Source organism: Dipteris shenzhenensis, chromosome 11 (genome assembly GCF_047967505.1).
Source record: "Dipteris shenzhenensis isolate YYH24624 ecotype China chromosome 11, Dip_SZ_1.0, whole genome shotgun sequence".
In the NCBI taxonomy this organism is placed as follows: domain Eukaryota; kingdom Viridiplantae; phylum Streptophyta; class Polypodiopsida; order Gleicheniales; family Dipteridaceae; genus Dipteris; species Dipteris shenzhenensis.
In genome coordinates, this window is record NC_141606.1 from 15,243,931 (window position 1) to 15,266,757 (window position 22,827).

At 45.1% G+C, this 22,827-nt stretch overlaps 1 protein-coding gene across 1 annotated transcript in view; it reads right to left on the reverse strand.

Moving 5' to 3' along the window:
• LOC147896665 (diiron containing four-helix bundle family ferritin protein, putative (Protein of unknown function DUF455)) overlaps positions 1-18,028 on the reverse strand; it is a 122,428-nt gene extending 104,400 nt beyond the window's left edge. Inside the window, exon 1 of the mRNA XM_087381985.1 lies at positions 17,612-18,028. Coding sequence (XP_087238111.1) covers positions 17,612-18,022 — 411 coding nt within the window. The 5' untranslated portion in view covers positions 18,023-18,028. The remainder of the gene's footprint in view (positions 1-17,611) is intronic.
• Between the last annotated feature and the right edge of the window lie 4,799 nt (positions 18,029-22,827).

Below are 22,827 nucleotides of genomic sequence, written 5' to 3' on the forward strand. Positions count from 1 at the left end.
GGTTTGAGATTACCAGATCAGTCCGCCAGGGATGCCCTCTAGCACCCTTTATATTCTTATTTGTGGCTGAGCTATGAGCTATTACATTAGAGCTCAAGCTGATATTGTAGGGCTCAGGCTTCCATTAAGGCAGAAGGATGAGCTCTTAGACAGTGAGTTTGTCATGACAAGAGAAATGATTATTTAGTTAATTAATAGTCATTAGAACCTTATTATTGTTGGGCGCCAAGTTGAAGGTGCGGTTATATGTTTGTATTTATGATCAATCAAGCGGTGTAAATAGTACCGCCAAAACTATGTAACATTGGCCAATGATTAGTAATAAAGATGTGCACACAAATGTCTAGGTCCTAGGGGCAATAGGAAAGGGAAAGGGTGCATTAGAGTGCATTGAATGGTAGGCGCATGGGTCATAGGATAAGGGTAGGTGTAAATGGGAAGATGGAACTTGAGTGATCTCAAGGGACATTAATGAAAGGGTATCACCCTTTCATTGTGAATCTCACGTAGCATTCTCTCTACCACATTGCATTCATCCGCCATCTCTCTCCCACCTTGCATGTAGGTCGAAATAGAAACACGTACTCTCATGAGGGCACTCTTCCCCATTGGAGGGCCAATTGGCATTCGAATTCTGCATGCATTGCACACATTTGCATTCTCGAAAAGTCTGGTTTTTCACATTTGGTATCAGAGCGGTGACAGTCCACGACCGGGACGAGAAGAGGGCGAGAGGAACGCACAGAATCGTGACGGAAGCACTAGGGGGAGGCACGATCCGCGATAGCCATGCACGACGGAAGAGAAGCACAACAGGCGTCGGGAGTAGGCACGGAAGCCGCAGAAGAAGGTGCAAGATAAAACACGACCAGGAATGTTACGTAGCAGAAGAAGACGTGCGCGACCAAGGAACGCACACGAGACAAGGAAATTTGGACGGGACGCACGCATGCGCTGTGCACAACAGTCCACTATGCACACAGCATAATTCTCGGGTTGCAAACATCTCCTTGGCCAATCCTGAATTCTTGAGGTAAGGGATTTTTCTGAAAATTTTTGGTCTTGAACGGTGAACGCCCCCCTCCCTGTGTGAATGCACCCTTAAAATCCTTAAACCGTGAGGAAAAGGGACCCCCCCCGTTCTCCCCAACGGAAAGTCAGATCGGAACAAGATTCTAAGGGGGTGATCCACCCATCAAGTATCCCCTATAACGGTATCTAGAGCTCCAATCCGCTCAAAACAAGTAGCCCAAATGGAGCGTACCAGTTTACAGCAGAAATAAAAGAAGAAAAGCTTAAAAGAGAAGGAAGAGCAGGTCATTTTAAGTGTCTTCTCAACACAAAGTGGGAGTCGGATAAGTACCACCAACTCTACAAAACTTAAAAATAAACCCCTTTTTTTGAAATTACAGCTAGTCATTTTCTCTCGGCTTCTTCCACCTCCAATCTCTCTCCCTCCCTCCCTCCCTAGCCTTCTCTCTCTCTCTCTCTCTCTCTCTCTCTCTCTCTCGCTCGCTACCCCCTCCCGCTACCTCTGCTACCCCCTCGCTACCCCTCTCGCTACCTCCTCCCGCTACCTCTGCTACCCCTCCTGCTACCCCCTCCCACTACCTTTGCTACCCCCTCGCTACCCCTCTCACTACCTCTGCTACCCCCTCCCGCTAACTCTGCTACACCCTCCGCTACCCCTCGCTAACGCCCTCTGCTACCCCCGCTACCCCCCCGCTGCCTCTGCTACCCCCTCGCTAACCCCCTCCACTACCCCCGCTTCCGCTCGCTACCCCCTTTGCTACCCCCCCGCTACCCCCTCTGCTACCCCCCCGCTACCCCCACCACTACCCCCCCGCTACCCCTCTCTACCCCCTCCGCTAACCACCCCCCCCCCCAATTTTTTTTGTTTTTTTTTTCCCCAAAAAAAAAAAACCCCGCTCTCAGCTCTGACCCTTTTTTTTTTTTCAAAAGCAGCTTCGAACTCCTACAATCCCTTCTTTGCCCACTGCTATTTCCCCCATAATGAAGGGAACAGGAGAATGAGGACAGGAGACTAGGCAGGAGACCCTTCAATCCAAATCTGCATACGCATGGAGATGGGGAAGGGGAACGGTGACAAGGCGAAAACACAAAAGCAACTCAATCTCAAGGACTTCAACAAACGCAGCAACCGGAGCGGTTTGACAGTGGACAGCACCGCAGCCCAAAGGAAAGGAGCCCACCCAAAGCCCATGCCACTCACCACATCCTCGACCTCTATGGTTACCACCACTATTTCACCACCATCATCCGCCTCATCATCTACGCCACCTCTCTCCTCCCCCTCTCTTGCATCATTATCACAGGTCTCCTCTCCAGTAGCCTCACCACTGGCCCCACTAGCCACAGCTCCACAATACTTTCCCCTCGTATCACCTCTACCTCTCAGTCAGCCACCCTTCATCACCTCGTCCGCTCTCGCTACTCCTACATATCACTCCCCCACCCAAATCATGTTGTCCCCACCCTCAGTACAACCTCAGCAGCCCACCTTCATTCCAACCCCTCTCGAGATCCAGTTCCCACCTGGACCAGGACATCTTAGGCTCCCGCCAGATGCTTGGGACTCCCTATTGGCTGAGATACACAGCATCCGGGCCCGTCAGGCAGAGCTGACACATTACACCCAGGAGCAAGCCCGATACACCCAAGAGCGGGCCCACATTATACACGAGCAGGGCACCCTTATCCAGGGACTCAGACACGACATCACAGCTTCGAGAGGAGCTCGGGACCCTCAGAGCAACGCCTGGAGGGACCCCAGTCATAGAGATGGAGGCACAGATAGCCACGATACAGTCGGCTGTAGCAGAAACGATTAGATGCGTGGACGTGGCGAAACGGGAGCCCGCAAAGGCAATCGTTTCAGCCGCCATACAAGAGCAACAGCAGAGGGCTTCGAAGGCCCTCAACATCCGGATACGAGGGATCACGCGAGACAGCACCAGCACCACTACGACGCCCATGGAGGAGGCGATCACCTTTGTGACCACCACCATGGGAGTCCCCGACCATGGCATAGAGGGAGCATGGCGTGTTGGGAGAGATCCCAACTGAGAGCTGCCCCTAGTCATTCGCTTCAGAGATTCACATGCTCGACTAGCGACACTCCGACGCCGAGCCTCTCCACGAGAGCATCCCACCCTATCCATGGACGAGGATTTGACACCACTACAGATTGAGGAGAGACGAGTTCTTCTGCAGCAGCGGGATGTTCCCGCAAGGAGGGGAAACGGGCCGTGGTCCGAGATGGTAAGTTGTTGACCGGCACCCGTCGGGCTCACCCGTACCTCCTAGAGGGACGGGGCCTATGAGACTCAGGTTTTCGAGACCTAGACTGCACCATTTGGAACTGTAATGGTACCTTATGGTCAGACCCAGGGAACTTCTCGGAGTCTTATACACGACGAGACAGTCTTTTACACAAAGACACACCAGAGCCCAAAGCGTCCACTACAGATAGTCAGTGGCTACACATGGGAGTCAACCTTCAGGGATGAGACGAGGGATACAGGAGTCGTCCGAGGATCACGTGGGGTCACAGTATTGTATAGGTCTTTCCTCGGAGCCATCTCCATTGAGAGGAAGGACGCACACTCCTGATTCATGTGGATCCGGATCCGACGCACAGACACCCGTGACCTTTTCATAGCAATATGCTACTTCCCACCAAACACATCCCACTTCGCCAGAGTGGAACGAGAGGAGGGTGAGACATCGCCATATGCACCCTTACATCAGGATATCCCAGACCTTTCAGCCTGCGGGAAAGTTCTCGTTAGGGACTTCAACGCCAGGACGAGCACGCACTAGGCACCACTCCCAGACTTCCGAGATGACTCTATCATGCTACCAGACATGGACCTAGACGAAGCACGTATGACCAGGACCTCATCGGACCGACACGGGCATGTTACACCATATGGACACGCGCTCCTTGATCTGGGCAGAATGCATGATCTCATCATCTACAACGGGCTCGACCTATGACCCTCCTCAGGTGGTTTTACTTGCTTCCCACACGGGGGGGACACTAGTGTAGTAGATTACATCATGGGATCCCCTACCTTCACTTCATGTATCACTGACTTCATCGTAGCACCACTCCCTCCAGGAGCTGATCACACATACATATTCTTCACTATCGCCACCCCACGCTTAGCCACACCACACACACCACATAGGAAGCACGACACCTACCACAACATACACTTTGATCACAGTCTCTCATCGGCCTACTCTGGATGCCTAAACAGACTCCTAACCTACATCGATCACATACCACTCATAGAGGACCGTGCTGCCCTGATTAGTCGCACACTCCACGAGGCTGCCCTCCAAATCTTTCCCCACACCACACGGTCCACTAGACCACCACCTCTTGGTTCTGTACCCTGCAACAATTGGTACGATGCGGAGTGCAAGGCTTATCACCGACAGCTCCAACTTGAAACCAGATGTCACCTCCCGAACACACCAGACACGGTACGCAAGTATCGACGTCTCGTACGTCGAAAGAAGCAGGCATTTCTTCGTCAAAATGAGGAGGAGCTACTGCACATCTTGTACAGCAGCAACTCTAAGGATTTTTTGCGGAGACTCCTTGAGTGTAGGTCCCTATCACCCCTCACCGACACGAGAGTCTGGCACACGTATGCACACCATCTTTATGATGTCCCACACCAGCCCACTCCAAATCTCATACACACACCTCGCCCCACCACTTGCACGTTGTTCACCAGAGGAGGAGTCAAGGACGCGACATTGAAACTGCACAATGGCCGAGCTAAGGATCACGAGGGGCTATGCACTGAGTTTATCGCATATGGGATCGACACGTTAGCCCTGATCCTAGCAAAGCTATTCAATGACGCTGTTTGCCTTGGCTTCCCCCGCACCTGGACACTCAACACCATCACCCCCATCCACAAGGCAGGGGATCCCATGGACCCGAGTAACTACAGGACTATCATGATTGGACATGTGATGTCCAAGATCTATGCAGCTGTATTGGATGCATCGGTCAGCCTGTTCGCAGAGATGAGAGGGCTCAAAGCAAAGGGCGAGGCCGGTTTCAGGCGAGACCATGAGACTATCGATCACATACTCACACTCAGGATTGTCATTGAGAAGGCCAGATCACGGAAGGAGAGGGTATATTGTTGCTTTGTGGATTTCCACAAAGCCTTTGACACAGTATCTCGAGCTCGTCTCATCACACACCTACAGACACTGGGATTTGATCAAGAGATCATCTAGCCAGTCATGGCATTGTATGAGAGAGTCTCAGGCCGAGTTCGGACAGGCACAGGTTGGACAGATGAGATCCTGAGTACCATAGGGGTCAAACAAGGTTGTCCCTTATCACCGTTTGGCCTCTACATCGATCAACTTGAGACTTTCATGGGGGCGTTCGGAGGGACCAGTTGCTCACTTGCCGGGATCATCATCAGGATTCTTCTTTATGCAGATGACGTGGCACTCTTGTCGTCCACACCCGAGAAGCGCCAGCAACACCTGGATGCACTGCAGGCTTTTTGTTTATCCCATGATTTTGAGGTCAACCTTGGCAAGACCAAGGTCATGATCTTTAACACCTCTCGAGCAAACATGCAACGGAAGCAGGTTACTTTTACTTTTGGTGGGTCACCAGTTGAGATCGTATCCTCATACACTTACTTGGGGGTCATCTTCTCCAGCCCGATCTTCACGATGAGACCAGCGATGCAGGCCAGACTGAGCAAGGGATACGCCTCACTGGCTCAGCTAGAGAGACAATGCTTTCACTCCCACTTCCGGGACCCTCGGACCAAGGCTCTTCTCTTCGACTCCTTGGTCTGACCAGCCGGTATGTATGGCAGCCCTTGTTGGGGGCCTGACATGTCAAAGATAGAGTGGACACGGGTGGAGCACCTGCAGATCCTCATGCTCTCACGGATGATCCGGGGGAAACTGTCAATACCACATCACATCATTCAAGCCGAGTTTGGTGCTTCTCCACTCCAGCTAGATGCAACCTTTCAAACCATCACATATCTACACCAGGTTAGATCATATGGGGACTGCACATCAGGGAGACAAAGGTTGCCATGGTTGGCTCTTGATTCCTCCATGAGGTTGGCAGCAGAGGGAGACGAGCGATGCTGGTATGCACGGACTCACAAATGGTTTGTGAGACTAGGGTTCCACATCGATATGATACCTCCTTTTCAGTACAGTTTAGATGCCCCTCCAGTACTCCTACCCACCATCCCAATTGGGCCACACACCAACCAAGTCATTCGAGAGGATCTCCTGCAGCTACACACCTTTAGGACCTGGTTGGAGCCGAGGGAGCTTCCAGTGAAGCTGAGTTTCTACAAAGATTACTGTCTTCGTATTTCGGAGAAGGGATTCATCACACCACCGAGATACACTAAGCTTCATATGCCTCACTCACTATGGATCTCCATCGGACAGTTTCAAGTATCATCACACCGCCTCCACATGAAGAGCGGCAGAGCAAAGGGGATTCCTAGGGAGCATCGCTTATGCATATTGTGCGACTATCAGGAGGTTGAGTCGGAGGAGCATTTTATTTTCAGGTGCCCAGTGTACTACGAGATCCGAGGTCGCTACCACTGCCTCTTCAGAGACGGCTCCGGGCTCCTTTCCAGACTCCTCGCCTACCCAGATCAGAGATGCCTCGCGGCCTTCACTCACGAGGGGGTCCGACATAGAGAGTACTTACTCAGGCGACGGGGCTTGGCCACATCATCAAACACCTCTCAGAGCAGGATCACAGAGTTCTTCCCATCGAGTGACATTGATCATTCAGTCTCTAGCCACAGACGTGATAGAGACCCGGACCCGACAACCGTAGCACGACACACGAGACATCGAGGGGACACACAAATCACTCTGGGAGACCTCCCGTCATTGTTTAGACCCGGGATACGTCCCACGAGAGTCACGGTGGCTCTGGTCTTGTATCGAGCCTCGTCCAAGAGACCGAGACACACGGCACCCCTTGATGGGTGCCAGCGTCCCATCATCGGCTATGCACCAGCCAGGGCGACATGACATACGGAGGATTCTGCTCCGCTTCAGTCCTTTTCTTTTCATGTTACATCCAGATGTATTTGATTATGTATGATCAGACTTAGGGTTCAGCACGGGTGATGATGCTCGTTTCAGTAGCTCCACCCTTACTGTGATTTGTATCAGGTTTTTTTCAGTCTCATAGACCCATCGGTCTTCTGAAGACTCTAATAAAATTTCTTTCTTTTCTTTCTTGTATTACTAAAAGGAAAGAATGGAAGGGTATGGGAGATATAACAATGAACTTATTCCTTTTCCTACATAAATCCAAGGAGAGAGAGAAAGAACACCTTCACCCCCTCCTGAAGAGGATGGATTAGGTGAGAGTTACACATCTTGAGCATGATAACCCACAAATAGATTTACAGCAGTCTCTCCTTCAAAAACCTCTTGATAGGGAGTTCTCCTTTCGTAATGAAAGAAGAAATGAGACCAACCAAGAACAAGGTGATGAGTTTACGCCTTCAACTCAAAACCCAGCACACATGGATTATAATCCAAGTGCAAGAGGAAGAGAGGAGACTCCTGTTGATAAGCTGATTTTCCAGCTTAGCAATATGATTGAGCAATCCATTATGACAAGATTAGGGACTAAGAGGACTTTAAACTTTGTGGATGAAGAGTTGAGTACCCCTTCTAAGAGGTCCAAATTCCAACCGCAAGAGAGAATTGAGTTTTCCCCAAATATGATGGGGCAAGGGAGGCTGACAAAATCCTCAATTGGATTCGCCATTTTGAGCTATACTTTGCCCATCAAGACAAGACCAAGCAAGAGAAGCTTGCTCTTGCCACATTGCATCTGCAGAAGAATGCTCTAATGTGGTGGTCTTTGTCACAAACAGGAAAAGAGCCTATTCATGAATGGGCTAAGTTCGTGGAGCAACTGAAAGCCACTTTCATGCCACCGAGGCATGAAGAGAACCTAACCTTTAGTTGGGAGAGGTTTAGGCAATTCGATAATGAGAGTAATGCAGATTTTACAGCCAGATTTTGGAAACTCTCTCTAGAGTTACCCGAAAAGAGTAAGGAAGATAGGAGAAAGAAGTATTTAGCAGCCTTAAGCCCAAAAGTAAGGTACGAGGTTGAAATGTTTAACCCAACCACGGTTAAGGACCTCACTAAGCTGACTGAAATAGCCGAGAGGAAATTGAATCCTCATAAACCCTTCAATAAGGAGGGTGGGTCATCATCTAAGACCAACAATATACCCACTTTTAGGAAACCAAACCGGTTTAAGAATAATAAAGGAAAGGGTAAAGCTCTTGTAAAAAATGTGAACAGCCAATCACGTCCTGGAGGAGTACCATTTCCTTCTATGACGGAGAAGAGAAGAGGAAGTTGATTAACGAAGGAAAATGTTTCGGGTGTAAGAAACATAAGCCAAGGCACGTATGGCATAAGTGCCCCGTTCTCTTGGCTAAGATTGCCAAGACGAATTCAATAAAAGGAAAATCCAAGGCATCCAAGCAGGAGGGTGAGGCTTCTACCTTGTCACCCTCGAAATCTACCGTGACTATTGAGCCAATAGTGAATGCTGTCCATTCAACCAATACCTTTGGGCCTCATGATCCTTTTAAGGTGTATGGATTCATGAATGGACAGAGAAAAGTCGTTCTCCTAGACGGTGGATGTAATTGTGACTTAGTGAGTGATAGATTGGTAAAATTACTCCATCTTAAACCAGAACCTATGCTCTCAGGAGCTTTTAGGGGACACAATGAAGAAGACACATTCATAGTATGGAATATTCCTTTTCGTATACAAAAATATAGAGATCAAAGGGATTTTCTAGTAGCTCCTTTACAAGACGTTGACATGATTCTAGGTAAACCATGGCGCTATTCATTCTCATACTCATCATTATTGCTTTGTACATAAGGATGAAAACATAAAGATCGTAGCGGATCGAGACGTGTATATAATTCCATTGATTACTCCTACCCAAGCGAAAAGATTGGTAAAAAGAGGGGTAGATTGTAATCTTGTGTATATACGGGATTCACGAGATCTTCATATCTCAAAAGATCAGAAGAGAAATGAGTTCCTTAGAGCTTATGAGGATCAATTTTCAAGAGATGACTCATTCAAATTGCCTATGGAGAGAGAAGATGATCATGCCATAGACTTAGAGCTAGGAGCTTCTCCTCCATGTAGAGCCCCATACAGGATGAACAGGATAGAAATGGAGGAGGTAGAAAAACAAATTGAAGATCTATTGCAAAAAGGCCTGATTTAACCAATTTGGAGCACCTGTATTATTGGTCAAGAAGAAGGATGGATCATATCGTATGTGTATAGATTACCGTGCTTTGAATAAACTTACAATTAAGGAACCAGTATCCGATTCCAAGAGTGGATGATTTATTGGATATGCTTAAAGGTGCTAAAGTTTTTAGCAAATTGGATTTAAAATCTGGTTATCATCAACTTCAGATGAAAGCTGGGGATGAACATAAGACTGCTTTTCGCACTCTCGACATTATGAGTTTTTGGTCATGTCTTTTGGCCTAACTGATGCTCCAGCCACTTTTAGTAGGCTAATGAGAAGGGTTTAATACCCTACTTGGGAAAATTTGTCATAGTCTTCTTTGACGACATTTTAGTTTTCAGCCAGAATGAGGAAGAGCATAAGGATAACCTTGCTAAGGTAATGGAGCTCCTAAGGAAGGATCGATTGTTCCTAAATACCAAGAAGAGTGAGTTCTTCAAGACAGAAATAGAGTAATTGGTTCACATTGTGTCTGCTGAGGGAATTCGGGTTGACCCTAAAAAGGTCAAGGCCATAATTGAATGGCCAATACCCAAAAATATACATGAGCTGAGATCCTTCCTAGGGATGTGTAGTTATTATCGCAGATTCATTAAGAATGTTGCACATCTTGCTTCTCCACTAACAGATTTGTTGAAGAAGCATTCCTTGTATGAGTGGGGAGAGGTTTATCAAGTAGCTTTTGAGGACTTAAGAGAACATTGGTCACTACACCAGTGTTAACACTTCCGGACATGGACAAAGAGTTCTTTGTTGTATGTACGGATGCGAGTGGTACCTCGATTGGGGCAGTGTTGATGCAAGGAGGGCATCCCATTGTTTATGAGAGTAGAAAACTTCAAGGGGCTGAATTGAAATATATCACATATGAAAAGGAGTTACTGGTGGTCATTCATGCTTTAAAGTTATGGAAGCATTATTTATATGGTTCTGCTTTCAAGATTAAGACTAACCATCAAAGTATCAAGCACTTGTTTTCTCAACCCATTGTTTCTTCAAGGCAAATCAAATGGGTTGAATATATTCAATCCTTTGGGCAATTAAATATTGAATATCAGCCAAGAAAGGAGAATTTAGTAGCTGATGCTTTGAGTAAACGGCCCCAAGTTAATCACATTTATGTGATTAAGGAGAAATCATTAGGAGCAATGGTTGAAGCTTATCCTTTAGATGAGGACTTCGCTGACATTTATGGGAAGATTCAGCGTGATGAGGTCGGGGGTTTAGAGGCTTATTCCATCGTGGATGGATACTTATTTTTGAGACGTGCCATATGTGTACCCAAAACATTTCAGTATCTAGTCATGAGTGAGTTACATGCGAGTCCATATTCTGGACATAGAGGCATTAGAGGCACCATTGACAATATTGAGAGGTACTTCCATTGGCCTAAACTTCGCAAAGAAGTTTCGACCTTTATTCAACAATGTGACTTATATCAACGCATTAAATCTGACAAGTAAGACTGCTGGTCTTTTGCAGCGTTTGCCTATTCCCTCTGAAAGGTGGGAACACATTACAATGGATTTTGTGTCAAGTTTCCCAAAGGTTGGTCAGTTTGAGCAGATTTTCACTGTTATAGATAGGCTGAGTAAACAGGTTCATTTTATTCCCTGTAAAACGGAGTTGTCTGCTCCTGAAACAGCAAGGTTATTCATTAGGGAAATCTTTAGGTTACATGGGTTACCAAAATCTATTGTATCCGATAATGATGGCCGTTTCATTAGCAACTTTTGGACAGCCCTATTAGAGAATCTCGGTACCAAACTGAAATTTACTACAGCCTTCCATCCTCAAGGAGATGGACAAAGTGAGAATGCCAATCAAACCATAATTACTTTACTTCGAGCTTATGTCCATGACCAACCTAGAAGGTGGCCAGAGTTCTTACCCATGTTAGAGTTTGCTTATAATAACATTGTACATACTTCCACCAAGAAAGCCCCATTTGAAATCATCTATGGGCAATGTTTACCCATTCCAATAACACACTTGGGGGAGCGAATTTTTGCTGCTGACCAGTTTGCTGAGGATATGTCACAGGTTATTGAGCAGGTAAAAGAACATATTAAGAAGGCCCAGGTTCAACAATCCAAGGCAGCCAATAAAAAAAGAAAAGAAGTTTATTACAAGGAGGATGATTGGGTTTTACTGAAGATTGATAAAAGAAGAATCAAGTCAGTGAGAGGAAGTACAAAACATGTCAGTTAGCACCGAAGTTTTATGGTCCATTTCAGATTTCAGCAGCTTTATATCCAAAAGAAAGATACAGAGCGTATGAGCTGAAATTACCAGCCCACTGGCGTATGAAGAATATCTTTCATGTGAGCAATTTGAAGAGATACCATGGAGATACTTTTGTGTTTTTGGATACTCAGCATCAAGAAGAACCTAAACTTGAAGATGGGATTGAAGTTCTTACTCCGGAATAGATTGTGTACCATAAAGAGAAAAGTACTCGTGGAAAGAAGAGATATATGTATTTATTGAAGTTTAAAAACCAGCCAGCTAGTGATGCACAATGGATGGAAGAAGAGTTCTTTACAGATTTTCCATAGATACTCGCAGATTATAAAGAGACGCTGCAATTGCAAAAGTAACAAGAGAAAGTGCACGTAAGAGGAATAGACAAGCAATAATCCAGAAGAGGACTTCTGCTCATTCAAGCAGGAGGGAGTGTTATGACGAGAAATAATTAATTAGTTAATTAATAGTCATTAGAACCTTATTATTGTTAGGCGCCAATTTGACGGTGCGGTTATATGTTTGTATTTATGATCGATCAAGCGGTGTAAATAGTACCGCCAAAACTATGTAACAATGGCCAATGATTAGTAATAAAGACGTGCACACACGTGTCTAGGTCCTAGGGGCAATAGGAAAGGGAAAGGGTGCATTAGAGTGCATTGAATGGTAGGTGCATGGGTCATAGGATAAGGGTAGGTGTAAATGGGAAGATGGAACTTGAGTAATCTCAAGGGACATTAATGGAAGGGTATCACCCTTTCATTGTGAATCTCACATAGCATTCTCTCTACCACATTGCATTCATCCGCCATCTCTCTCCCACCTTGCATGTAGGTCGAAATAGAAACATGTACTCTCACGAGGGCGCTCTTCCCCATTGGAGGGCCAATTGGCATTCAAATTCTGCATGCATTGCACACATTTGCATTCTCAAAAAGTATGGTTTTTCACAAAGTTGGCAGATGATACGGCTGTTTTTTTGGATGCCACTCCACAGGCACTAACCTCATTCAAGACGGCATTGGATTTGTTTTGCATTGTGGCAAGTACACACATTAATTGGAACAAATCCAATGCCTTTTGGATCAATGATGAGGACACTCCAGACTGGGGAAATGACATAGGGTTCACTTGGATTCAAAGGGGTATTTCCGTTAGATATCTGGGATGCCAGGTTGGGGTGGGCATCTCTCGAGCACATCAGTTTGCTCTCGTGTTCAGAGTATCAGGAGGAAACTCATCTTTTAGAGTTTTGCCAGACTTGACCTTACATCTAGAGTTGTGGTTGTGAACCAGGTATTATTGGCCACTGCCTAGTTTGTTTGCTCTTGTTGGTGCGGGTCTAGAGGTTGTATCATTCAGCTCATGAGACCCATCAGGAACTTCCTATGGAGCGGTTTATATGGCACCTAAGATGTTGTAGCCAGGGTGGCTTTGGGAGACCCTCGTTCTCCCCACAGGAGGAGGAGGTCTCAATATTATTGACCCGAACTTGCAGTGTATGGCCTTACTCTGCAAGTTCGTAGTATGTGGATTGATGCCTGGACAGGAACCCTGGAAAGATTTCTTCTCACGCAACATTCAATCTTGTACTCCATCTCATAGGGGAGATTGGATGGACAGCATCAGATGGATCTTTACTTCAGCCCATCTCAAATCTCCCCCTTTCCCTCTCATGGCTGCTATTCTGAAAGCCTGGGGCAGCTTCAGAAACACTCTTCGCAGAGTTCCACCCCCTCTCGTGAAGAAATTCACAGGCAGCCAGTCATGTGGAATGACTCGATATTGGATGACCATGGCATGCCACTTGGAGTGTCACACTATATGCAATGGTCTAGATGGTAGAGGTGACCTGCTTCTACAGTAGGCACCTGGCAGGCCTTTAGGAGACTTCCAGAGGATCAAAGACTCTTGGCAGAGTGGATAGACACAGATGACTTGCCGATCACAGAGTCCACTTGGTGGGGAGCATTCTCAGGGACGGGCATTCCTTTACAGGTTATTGCCCTACCGGATGCACATGAGGATACCCTAGTCTTTGTCTTTGATGTTCAGTCAAGAGGCAGACTTACCAGATCTTCTGATGATATTCTTTTGGAGGTTACATGTCAGGATCGCAGGTTTCATGGAGTGGGGCACGGACTCACAGTGGTATCTTGACCCCGATCCTCTTCTACTAACACTGGGGTCTTGGAGACTCTGGTTATATGGTGGTTCCCCTATTAGGTTCCTACAGTGGGACCCAGAGGAGTGGGAATAGATTGATGAGGGGCACCGAGAGAAGAGCATCCCCTTCTTTCGTTATACAGTTAGAAATGCCCGGACATTTCAGCTCAACAGTAGAGGTTGGAGACCCTCCAAAGCCCCTCATTGGGGTAGTTTTCAGATTTCTACAGTTGTGCGGAAAAACTTTTAGCATAGGCTATAGAAATCCCTCAGGAATAGAAAGATCACTCTTTCTTTTGGCTTTCTATTCATGGAGGGAGTGCAATGAACCTGTGGAGATCCAGATTCGGGGCAAACCCTACCTGTCCTCATTGCCACATAGCAGTTGAGTCAGTACAGCATTGCCTTTGTGAGTGCAGACAAGCGAGGACAATCTGGAAAGGTGTTGCTAGGATTTTCAGCATCTTTCATACAGCACCTTTCAATATGACCTGGGGTTCAATGGCATGGTTCTCTCTTACTGGCCCCCAGGTGTTCTTCGAGGGACATGATCTAGATCCAGCTTTCATTGTACGGTGACACTCAGTGGAGTCTTGTTCCCTCCAGGATGTTCCCTTTAGTCCTTTCAGAGCTACTCATGCCTCACACTTCATGGGAGATTCTGGCTAGCATTGTAGCTTGGCATATTTGGAGAGCCAGGTGTACAGAGGCGATGGAGGGTACCCAGGTTCACCCCTCTCAGACTATGGCCAGTATTTGAACTGACACAGTACACACTATGATGGCCATCTGGGCGAGCATGCAGGGATCCTCCAAAGCAGCCACTGCCAGGAGAGTTACTTTTTTCAGAGTTTGGAGAGGATCCCCTTTCTTCTCTGAGTCTCCCTCAAGGTTTCAGCCTCCGCCTTGGATTTTTATTAGCTCCTTTTGAGCTGTTTTCTTTTTCCTCATGCATAGCATGATGTATTCCGCATTTGAGCTTGCTCTCGCGGTTTTCAATCATACTTAATGAAGTAATTTTCTTGAAAAAAATAAAAATAAATGAGAAGACTTTAGAGCCTCGTGTGCTCTAGTATTGGTGCTATTGATTATTGGCCGAGTGTCTTCTTTTCTTATTTGGGAATTAAAGATGAAGTTGCAGCCAAAGAAGCCAAGGGGAAATACAGAGCCCTTAGAAGAAGCACCCAATTGTATAACTAAACTCTTGAGGTTAACTGCAAGAAAGATGTTAGGCCAAAATATGGAAACACTGATGGATTTCTATCTTTAGGGCCTTATGACTGTTTTGGAATATTTTTCTCCCACCAGCATTACAGGCCAGACTCTCTCTCTCTCTCTCTCTCTCTCTCTCTGCCCATGTGGCATCTGACCTCGGCTGGTACACCTATGTCATGCTCTCCTCATTTGGGGGATCACAAATGTGGAGGTGCCCTTCCAAAATCCAACAAATCGAGGTAACCAAAGTCACATCAAGAGCTTCTTGCAAGATTGGCAAGAAAGAATTGGTTCAAATGTCCAAGAAAGCCAGCATTGAGGCACATGGAAACCTTCGCACAATTGATGGAGTAGGTGTTGAGAAGCAAATGTAGAGGCACCAAGCAAAGACCTCCCTGATGGCAGATGGAGACTATGGAGGAGTCTAGTTTGGTTACAATAGCAAAACAAATCATACAGCCTGCATCACATTGAAACATGGAAGTTCCAAATGAGCAGAGACTTTCCTCTTCCAAAAGAGGAAAGTCTTCATGCAGTCTAACAATGCGCTCGATTTTGGGAAGATGAGATGCAAAAAGATGAGAATCCTCAAGATCTCGATCACCAAAAAATGGCAAATTTGAGGAACAAAAAGAAGGTAGCTCAGCCAGCACCAAGGCAAAAGCAGCATCCAGCAATAACAGCAGCTAGAGCAAGGCTAGATAGAACCCAAAATTTGTTAAATGGTAAAGAGACAATAGGATGCCAAAATACAAGAACTGACAAAAGGAGCATAATGAGGTTGCAAAACAGGGCGCAACAAACATGAGCACTAAAAAAATGCTAGTAAGCAGGAAATGGATGCCATAGTCAAAAACAACAATTGGAAAGTTCTTGATCTTTCGCTTGGAAACAATGTGGTTCGATGCAAGTGGATTTGCAAAAAGAAAGTGAATGGGTCCATTGATAATTAAGTGGCAAGACTTATCAGCAAAGGATACTACTAGGATGCGGAAGTAGATTTTACTAAGACTTTTGCACCAATTGTAATTTTTACCACTGTCAAAACAATGCTTTCTATGGCCCCTATGGCAACTGGATGTAAGAAGCAGCCTTATTTTGGAGACTTACTAGGTTCAAATGGATCAGCCAGCTGATTTCATGCATAAAAGTAAGGCATGTTTGTGAGCCAAGGTAAGCATGCAAGGATAGTCCACTTGGGGATAGCAAGACAATTTACACACCACACAAGGCTGACATTGGATGCTCGTGTGAAGGAGCTATATGTGGATGCCACTTACACACTAGGCTAATGGGCAACTTATTTTCCCATGACCCACATTCTTACAAGATCTGAGCTCACAACCGTAGCCTGTCTGCTACCATTGCCTGTTTGCCCATGGTTTCCTCACCATAAGAGAGAGCACTAATTATGAGGACAAACATTGTGCATCCCTCTTAGTATATTCAGGCTAACAGACACGTGGAGCGATCCAGAAGGCTCACAGCCAGATAGGAATCCAGACGAAGGAGAATCACATATTTCTTTCACAAACAGTGTTCAAAGCGGACACCAACGCATCACTCAAAAGACTGTGTCTTCTCACTTGTATCACCATTTGCAAATAGTCAAAGAAAGGAAAGTTTCCTTCTCTCTCACTTTTGCTTGTTATCGTGAGAGAGCAATGGATGCCTGGTTACAAAGGTAGGCATGTTCAGTAAGCAAGCGTCACATTTCACACACACAGAATAGCATCTTGGCTTGCACACAACCTAGGCTTACATGGTTTGGGATCCGTTGGTTAGTTGATGACTGAAAGTTATCACTTGCATTGAAGGTCGCCTGAGACTCAATTCTAAGCTATTTCCATTTCCCAATGAAATTCCACAGAATCCCATTCTAGCATATTTGTCCTCCGTTGCCCTTATAGATGGTTTGGAGATTACGAATCTCTAGGATTTGGTGTCCTATTGTAGATGCACCATCCAAGGGGGGGCTGATGGTGTATGCGCACATTTTGTTAGTGCACCTAGCTTGTGCTCGAGGTGTGGGCCGTCTCTTCTTTAGGTTCGCTTGGTATGAGCACGAGGTATATATAGTTAAAACTATAATATATCCAATGTTACTCTACTTCATGGTGTCCTTTCTTGATATTGCTCAAGCTTGGGAACTGCCATCTTGGCTCTCCCACTTCCTGATCCCATTGCATTTACCTCCATCATAATGTGTATTTTGGGTTAATGCAGAATCTGAGGTAGTTGTCAAATTCTATGAAGGGGAACTCATCCCCCTTCCAATTTCAAACGTCTTCACCTTTTACAAAGGTTTTGGCATTGCCAGAAAATTCTCTCTCCATCACCTAACGGGCTAGAGAACTGCTGGATTAAATTTGGCGGAATAGAGAAGAAACTATATCGTCTTAAGAAATATGGAGGGATTCTTTAAACGTTATGAAATTACATGCTTGTTTACCAATAGCTGAAGTGAAGGTCGAAAACCATGTAGCTGTCATCTACCCACCACAAAGTAGGGGCATGGTACATTTTCCGTGAATAATTCAAGGTTCTCTGCTTCTCCACATTGAGACCCACTTTTCAACTTTTGACGCAAAGAATCAGACATACCAGCACGGGTTTTGGCGAACGGGCAGGCCTATCGGGGGCCTTAGCAACTCCGAGAGGCAATTTCCCATCGGACCAAAGACGGAAGGCGTGATGGGTGATGGAAGCCTTAGCGAGGGGATCGGGGGTAGTGAGGACGAGGAGGCCCCATTCTGCGAGGGAAGAAGGGAGGGTGGGCGGGAGGAGGGGGGAGTGATCGGAGGGAGTGAATGATTCTTGGGAGTTACGTTGAGGAGGCCAGAGACGACGCTCGTCGAGGGGGCTGGAGCGCCATGCTTGAAGGCCAGCCCATTCAGGAGTAGGAGTGGGAGTGGGAGTGGGAGAGGGAGAGGAGCAGAGCGTGCGTACAAGGCAACATTGTATAGCTCGAGCACCATAAGGCAAAAGGTGGCAACAATTCAAGAATTTTGCCATCTCTCATCTCTCACTCCCCTCGAGAGTTCTCAATTTTCTCAGGCTCCTTCACATGCAGCCCTATATATACGAGTAACCTAACTCGTCTACGACGGGCTAGCGACCCGTTCCGCCGGGTCTCAAGATGTTAAAATGTCTAAAACCAGCAACATATTCTAACCAAAAAAAAATGTTTATGACATAGTACTTCAAAATATTACATCTGAAAGTGAAGCCAGAGAACTCATTGATATGTCCAAATACACATCTACATACAAAGTCAAACTGAACATACAAAATCTACAATAGACACACAAACATCCCTAAAGGGAAAAGTCTGCGGCCATGTACTATAGGGAAAAGCTTGCGCCAGCCATGTACTCCACATCTGCCATGTCCAAAAAAAAATTATGTATGACAGAGTACTTCAAAATATCACATCCAAAAGTGCAGTCACATGTCTGAACATGCAATAGCTATAAAGAACTGATTGATATATCCAAATACACAGCCGCAAATAAAGTCATAACTGAACATACAAAATCTACAATACACACACAAACATCCCTAAGGGAAAAGTCTGCAGCCATGTACTGCACGGAAAAGCTTGCGACGGCCATTCACTCCACGTCCACCGCATCCGCCGTGTTTACCACGGCTACGAACATACAACGGAGTACCAGCAATCGTATCTGGACCAGCATCGCATAGAAAAATAATTTAGGAACTATAATTATTGAGCCATAAAACTTTTTTAGAGTACTTACTCAGACGCAAAGGGCTGTCAACAATGCTCACATAGGTGTACGTGTAGTCCCCATTTTACCCTCGATAGAAAATTCGTGTCCCCACACATTCATAGTATCCCAGCCAGCGAACAATGATGGTCTGTGGTCCATCATCCCTATGAAGCCAGCAAGCCAGGACAGTGTAATATCCCAAATGGACTCGTCCATCCAAAGGATTGTGGATGTGGAGATTCATAATAAAGCAACAAACAATGTACACGGTTCTTACCCAAGGTAGCTCTCTAGCTCAAGCAAATCCAACAACAGTTGCGCGCTCTCCAGAGATCCCCAGCCCGCGCACGATCTGCAATTTTCTAAAAGTGAGTGGCTATACTATTAAACATGTCAACATAAAACGTGGTTGTCAAGCAACTATGTACCTTGCACTTGCGCTCCTATTTCGATGACAAACGTGAACTGCCTAGACATCCTATCGCATTGCAAAAAAAGAACGCACGTGTCAATCTACATATACTGGAAAAAAACAATAGGCTTGAAGAGAAAATAGGCTGTAGTATATTGCAAACCCATGACTCAAATGAAAAATGAAATCCAAGCATTATCAATGACAAAGTCATGAAATATTACATCTCAGTTCATATTTCTGTAAATAACCAACATTCCCGAAGACCTATGACAGTTGGAATATTGAAAGAAGTTTTAAAAAAGCTATACAAAGATTACCGAAATGAAGATTTGCCACCCAAGAAAGTCTCAAGAGGGCTTGAAAGAGCAATGTCATACTCCTAGGCTCTTGCTGTTGCCAATTGCAAAACTTCCTTGTACACAACATTTATAGTAGAAGTATTATCCATCTCCTCGCCCCTGGCATCAAACGCACTCTGCAAAATGAAAACCTTAACAGCGTTTGATGCCCGGATATGTGAAAATGCCATGTATAGTTGGCCATGATTGAATACCCGTGTCGCCAAGTACAGCCCCAAAACAAATAATGTTTGGCCCTGTGACTTATTGATTATCATGCCAAATGCCAATCGAATAGGAAATTGCCGTCTCCTCATGTCGAATGGAAGTTTAAGGTTGGTTGGAATGAATGTTATTCTTCGAATAAACGTTCTATCACCAGCATTGGTACTAGTAATGATTTCAGCTTCTAACACTTTCGTGTGAAACTCTTTCCAAATACACATCCGCAAACAAAGTCATAACTGAACATACAAAATCTACAATAGACACACAAACATCCCTAAAGGGAAAAGTCTGCGCCATGTACTATAGGGAAAAGCCTGTGCCAACCATGTACTCCACATCCCCCACATCCAAAAAACAATTTTCTATGATAGAGTACTTCAAAAATATCACATCCAAAAGTGTAGTCACATGTCTAAACATGCAATAGCTACATCAAAGAACTGATTGATATATCCAAATACACAGCCGCAAATAAAGTCATAACTGAACATACAAAATCTACAATAGACACACAAACATCCCTAAGGGAAAAGTCTGTGGCCATGTACTGCAGGGAAAAGCCTGCAATGTCCGCCACATCCACTGCATCTATGAAAATACAATGGGGTACCAACAATCGTATCTGGACCAGCATCACACAGAAAGATAATTTGGGAACTATAATTATTGAGCCGACAATCTAGGATAGCATAATATTGCAACTGGACTCGTCCATCCAAAGCATTGTGGACGTGGAGATTCATTAGAAACCTTGAATCAGGAACAGTCCTAAAAGACAAACAATAGCATGTTTTCCCACTCAAATAAAAACTTTTGTTTTAACAAAAATAAAGGAACAAACAATGTACACGGTTCTTACCCAAGGAAGCTCTCCACCTCAAGCAAATCCAACAATAGTTGCGTGCTCTCCAGAGATCCCTAGCGTTCGATGCTCAAATATGTGAAAATGCCACGCATTGATGGCCATGACTAAATACCAGTGTTGCCAAGTACAGCCCCAAAACAGACAATGTTTGGCCCTGTGACTTATTGATTGTCATGCCAAATGCCAATCAGATAGGAAATTGCCGTCTCCTCATGTCGAATGGAAGTTTAAGGTTGGTTGAAATGAATGTTATCCTTCGAATAAATGTTCTATCACCAGCATTGGTACCAATAATGATTTCAGCTTCTAACACTTTCGTGTGAAACTCTTTCCAAATACACATCCGCAAACAAAGTCATAACTGAACATACAAAATCTACAATAGACACACAAACATCCCTAAAGGGAACAGTTTGCAGCCATGTACTATAGGGAAAAGCCTGTGCCGGCCATGTACTCCACATTCGCCACGTCCAAAAAAAAAATTCTCTATGACAAAGTACTTCAAAAATATCACATCCAAAAGTGTAGTCACATGTCTGAACATGCAATAGCTACATCAAAGAACTGATTGATATATCCAAATACACAGCCGCAAAATAAAGTCATAACTGAACATACAAAATCTACAATAGACACACAAACATTCCTAAGGGAAAAGTTTGCGGCCATGTACTGCAGGGAAAAGCCTGCGACGGCCATTCACTCTACGTCTACCATGTCCGCTGTGTCCACCACGGCTACAAACATACAACAGAGTACCAACAATCGTATCTAAACCAGCATCACATAGAAAGATAATTTAGGAACTATAATTATTGAGCCATAAAACTTTTATACATGTATGTTGGTAAAACCCAACTCATTCTTTAGAGTACTTACTCAGACGCAAAGGGCTGTCAACAACGCTAACAAAGGTGTACGTGTAGTCCCCATTTTGCCGTCGATAGAAAATTCGTGTCCGCACACATTCATAGTATCCCAGCCAGCGAACAGTGATGGTCTGTGGTCCATCATCCCTATGAAGCCGGCAAGCCAGGACAACGTAATATCCCAAATGGACTCGTCCATCCAAAGGATTGTGGACGTGGAGATTTATTAGAAACCTTGAATCAGGAACAGTCCTAAAACACAAACAATAGCATGTTTTCCCACTCAAATATAATCCAAAAAAACTTTTGTTTTAACAAAAATAAAGCAACAAACAATGTACATAGTTCTTACCCAAGGTAGCTCTCCAGCTCAAGCAAATCCAACAATAGTTGCGCGCTCTCCAGAGATCCCCAGCCCGCAGGATCTACAATTTTCTAAAAGTGAGTGACTATACTATTAAACGTGTCAACATAAAACGTGGTTGTCAAGCAACTATGTACCTTGCACCTGTGCTCTTGTTTTGGTGACAAACGTGAACTGCCTAGACATCCTATCACATTGCAAAGAAAGAATGCACATGTCAATCTACATATACTGGAAAAAAACAATAGGCTTTGAAGAGAAAATAGAGTGTAGTGTATTGCAAACCCATAACTCAAATGAAAAACATTATCAAGGACAAAGTCATGAAATATTACATCTCACTTCATCTTTGTATAAATAGCCAACATTCCCAAAGACCTATGATAGTTGGAATATTGAAAGAACTTAAAAAAAGCTATACAAAGATTACTGAAATGAAGATTTTCCACCCAAGAAAGTCTGAGGAGGGCTTGAAAGAGCAATGTCATACTCCTAGGCTCTTGCTGTTGCCAATTTCAAAACTTCCTTGTACACAACATTTGTGGTAGAAGTATTATCCATCTCCTCGCCCCTGGCATCAGACGCACTCTGCGAAATGAAAACCTTAACAGTGTTTGATGCTCGGATACGTGAAAATGCCACATATAATTGGCCATGGCTGAATACCGATGTCGCCAAGTACAGCCCCAAAACTGACAATGTTTGGCCCTGTGACTTATTGATTGTCATGCCAAATGCCAATCGGATAGAAAATTACCGTCTCCTCATGTCGAATGGAAGTTTAAGGTTGGTCGGAATGAATGTTATCATTGGAATAAAGGTTCTATCACCAGCATTGTTACCAGTAATGATTTCAGCTTCTAACACTTTTGTGTGAAACTCTTTGCATATCAACCGTGTCCCATTGCACAAACCCTGGCGAGGATTCAAATTGCGCAACAAAATTATAGGAGCATTCCTTTTCAAAACCAACCCGATGCGGGGGATATCCACCACCAAGATCA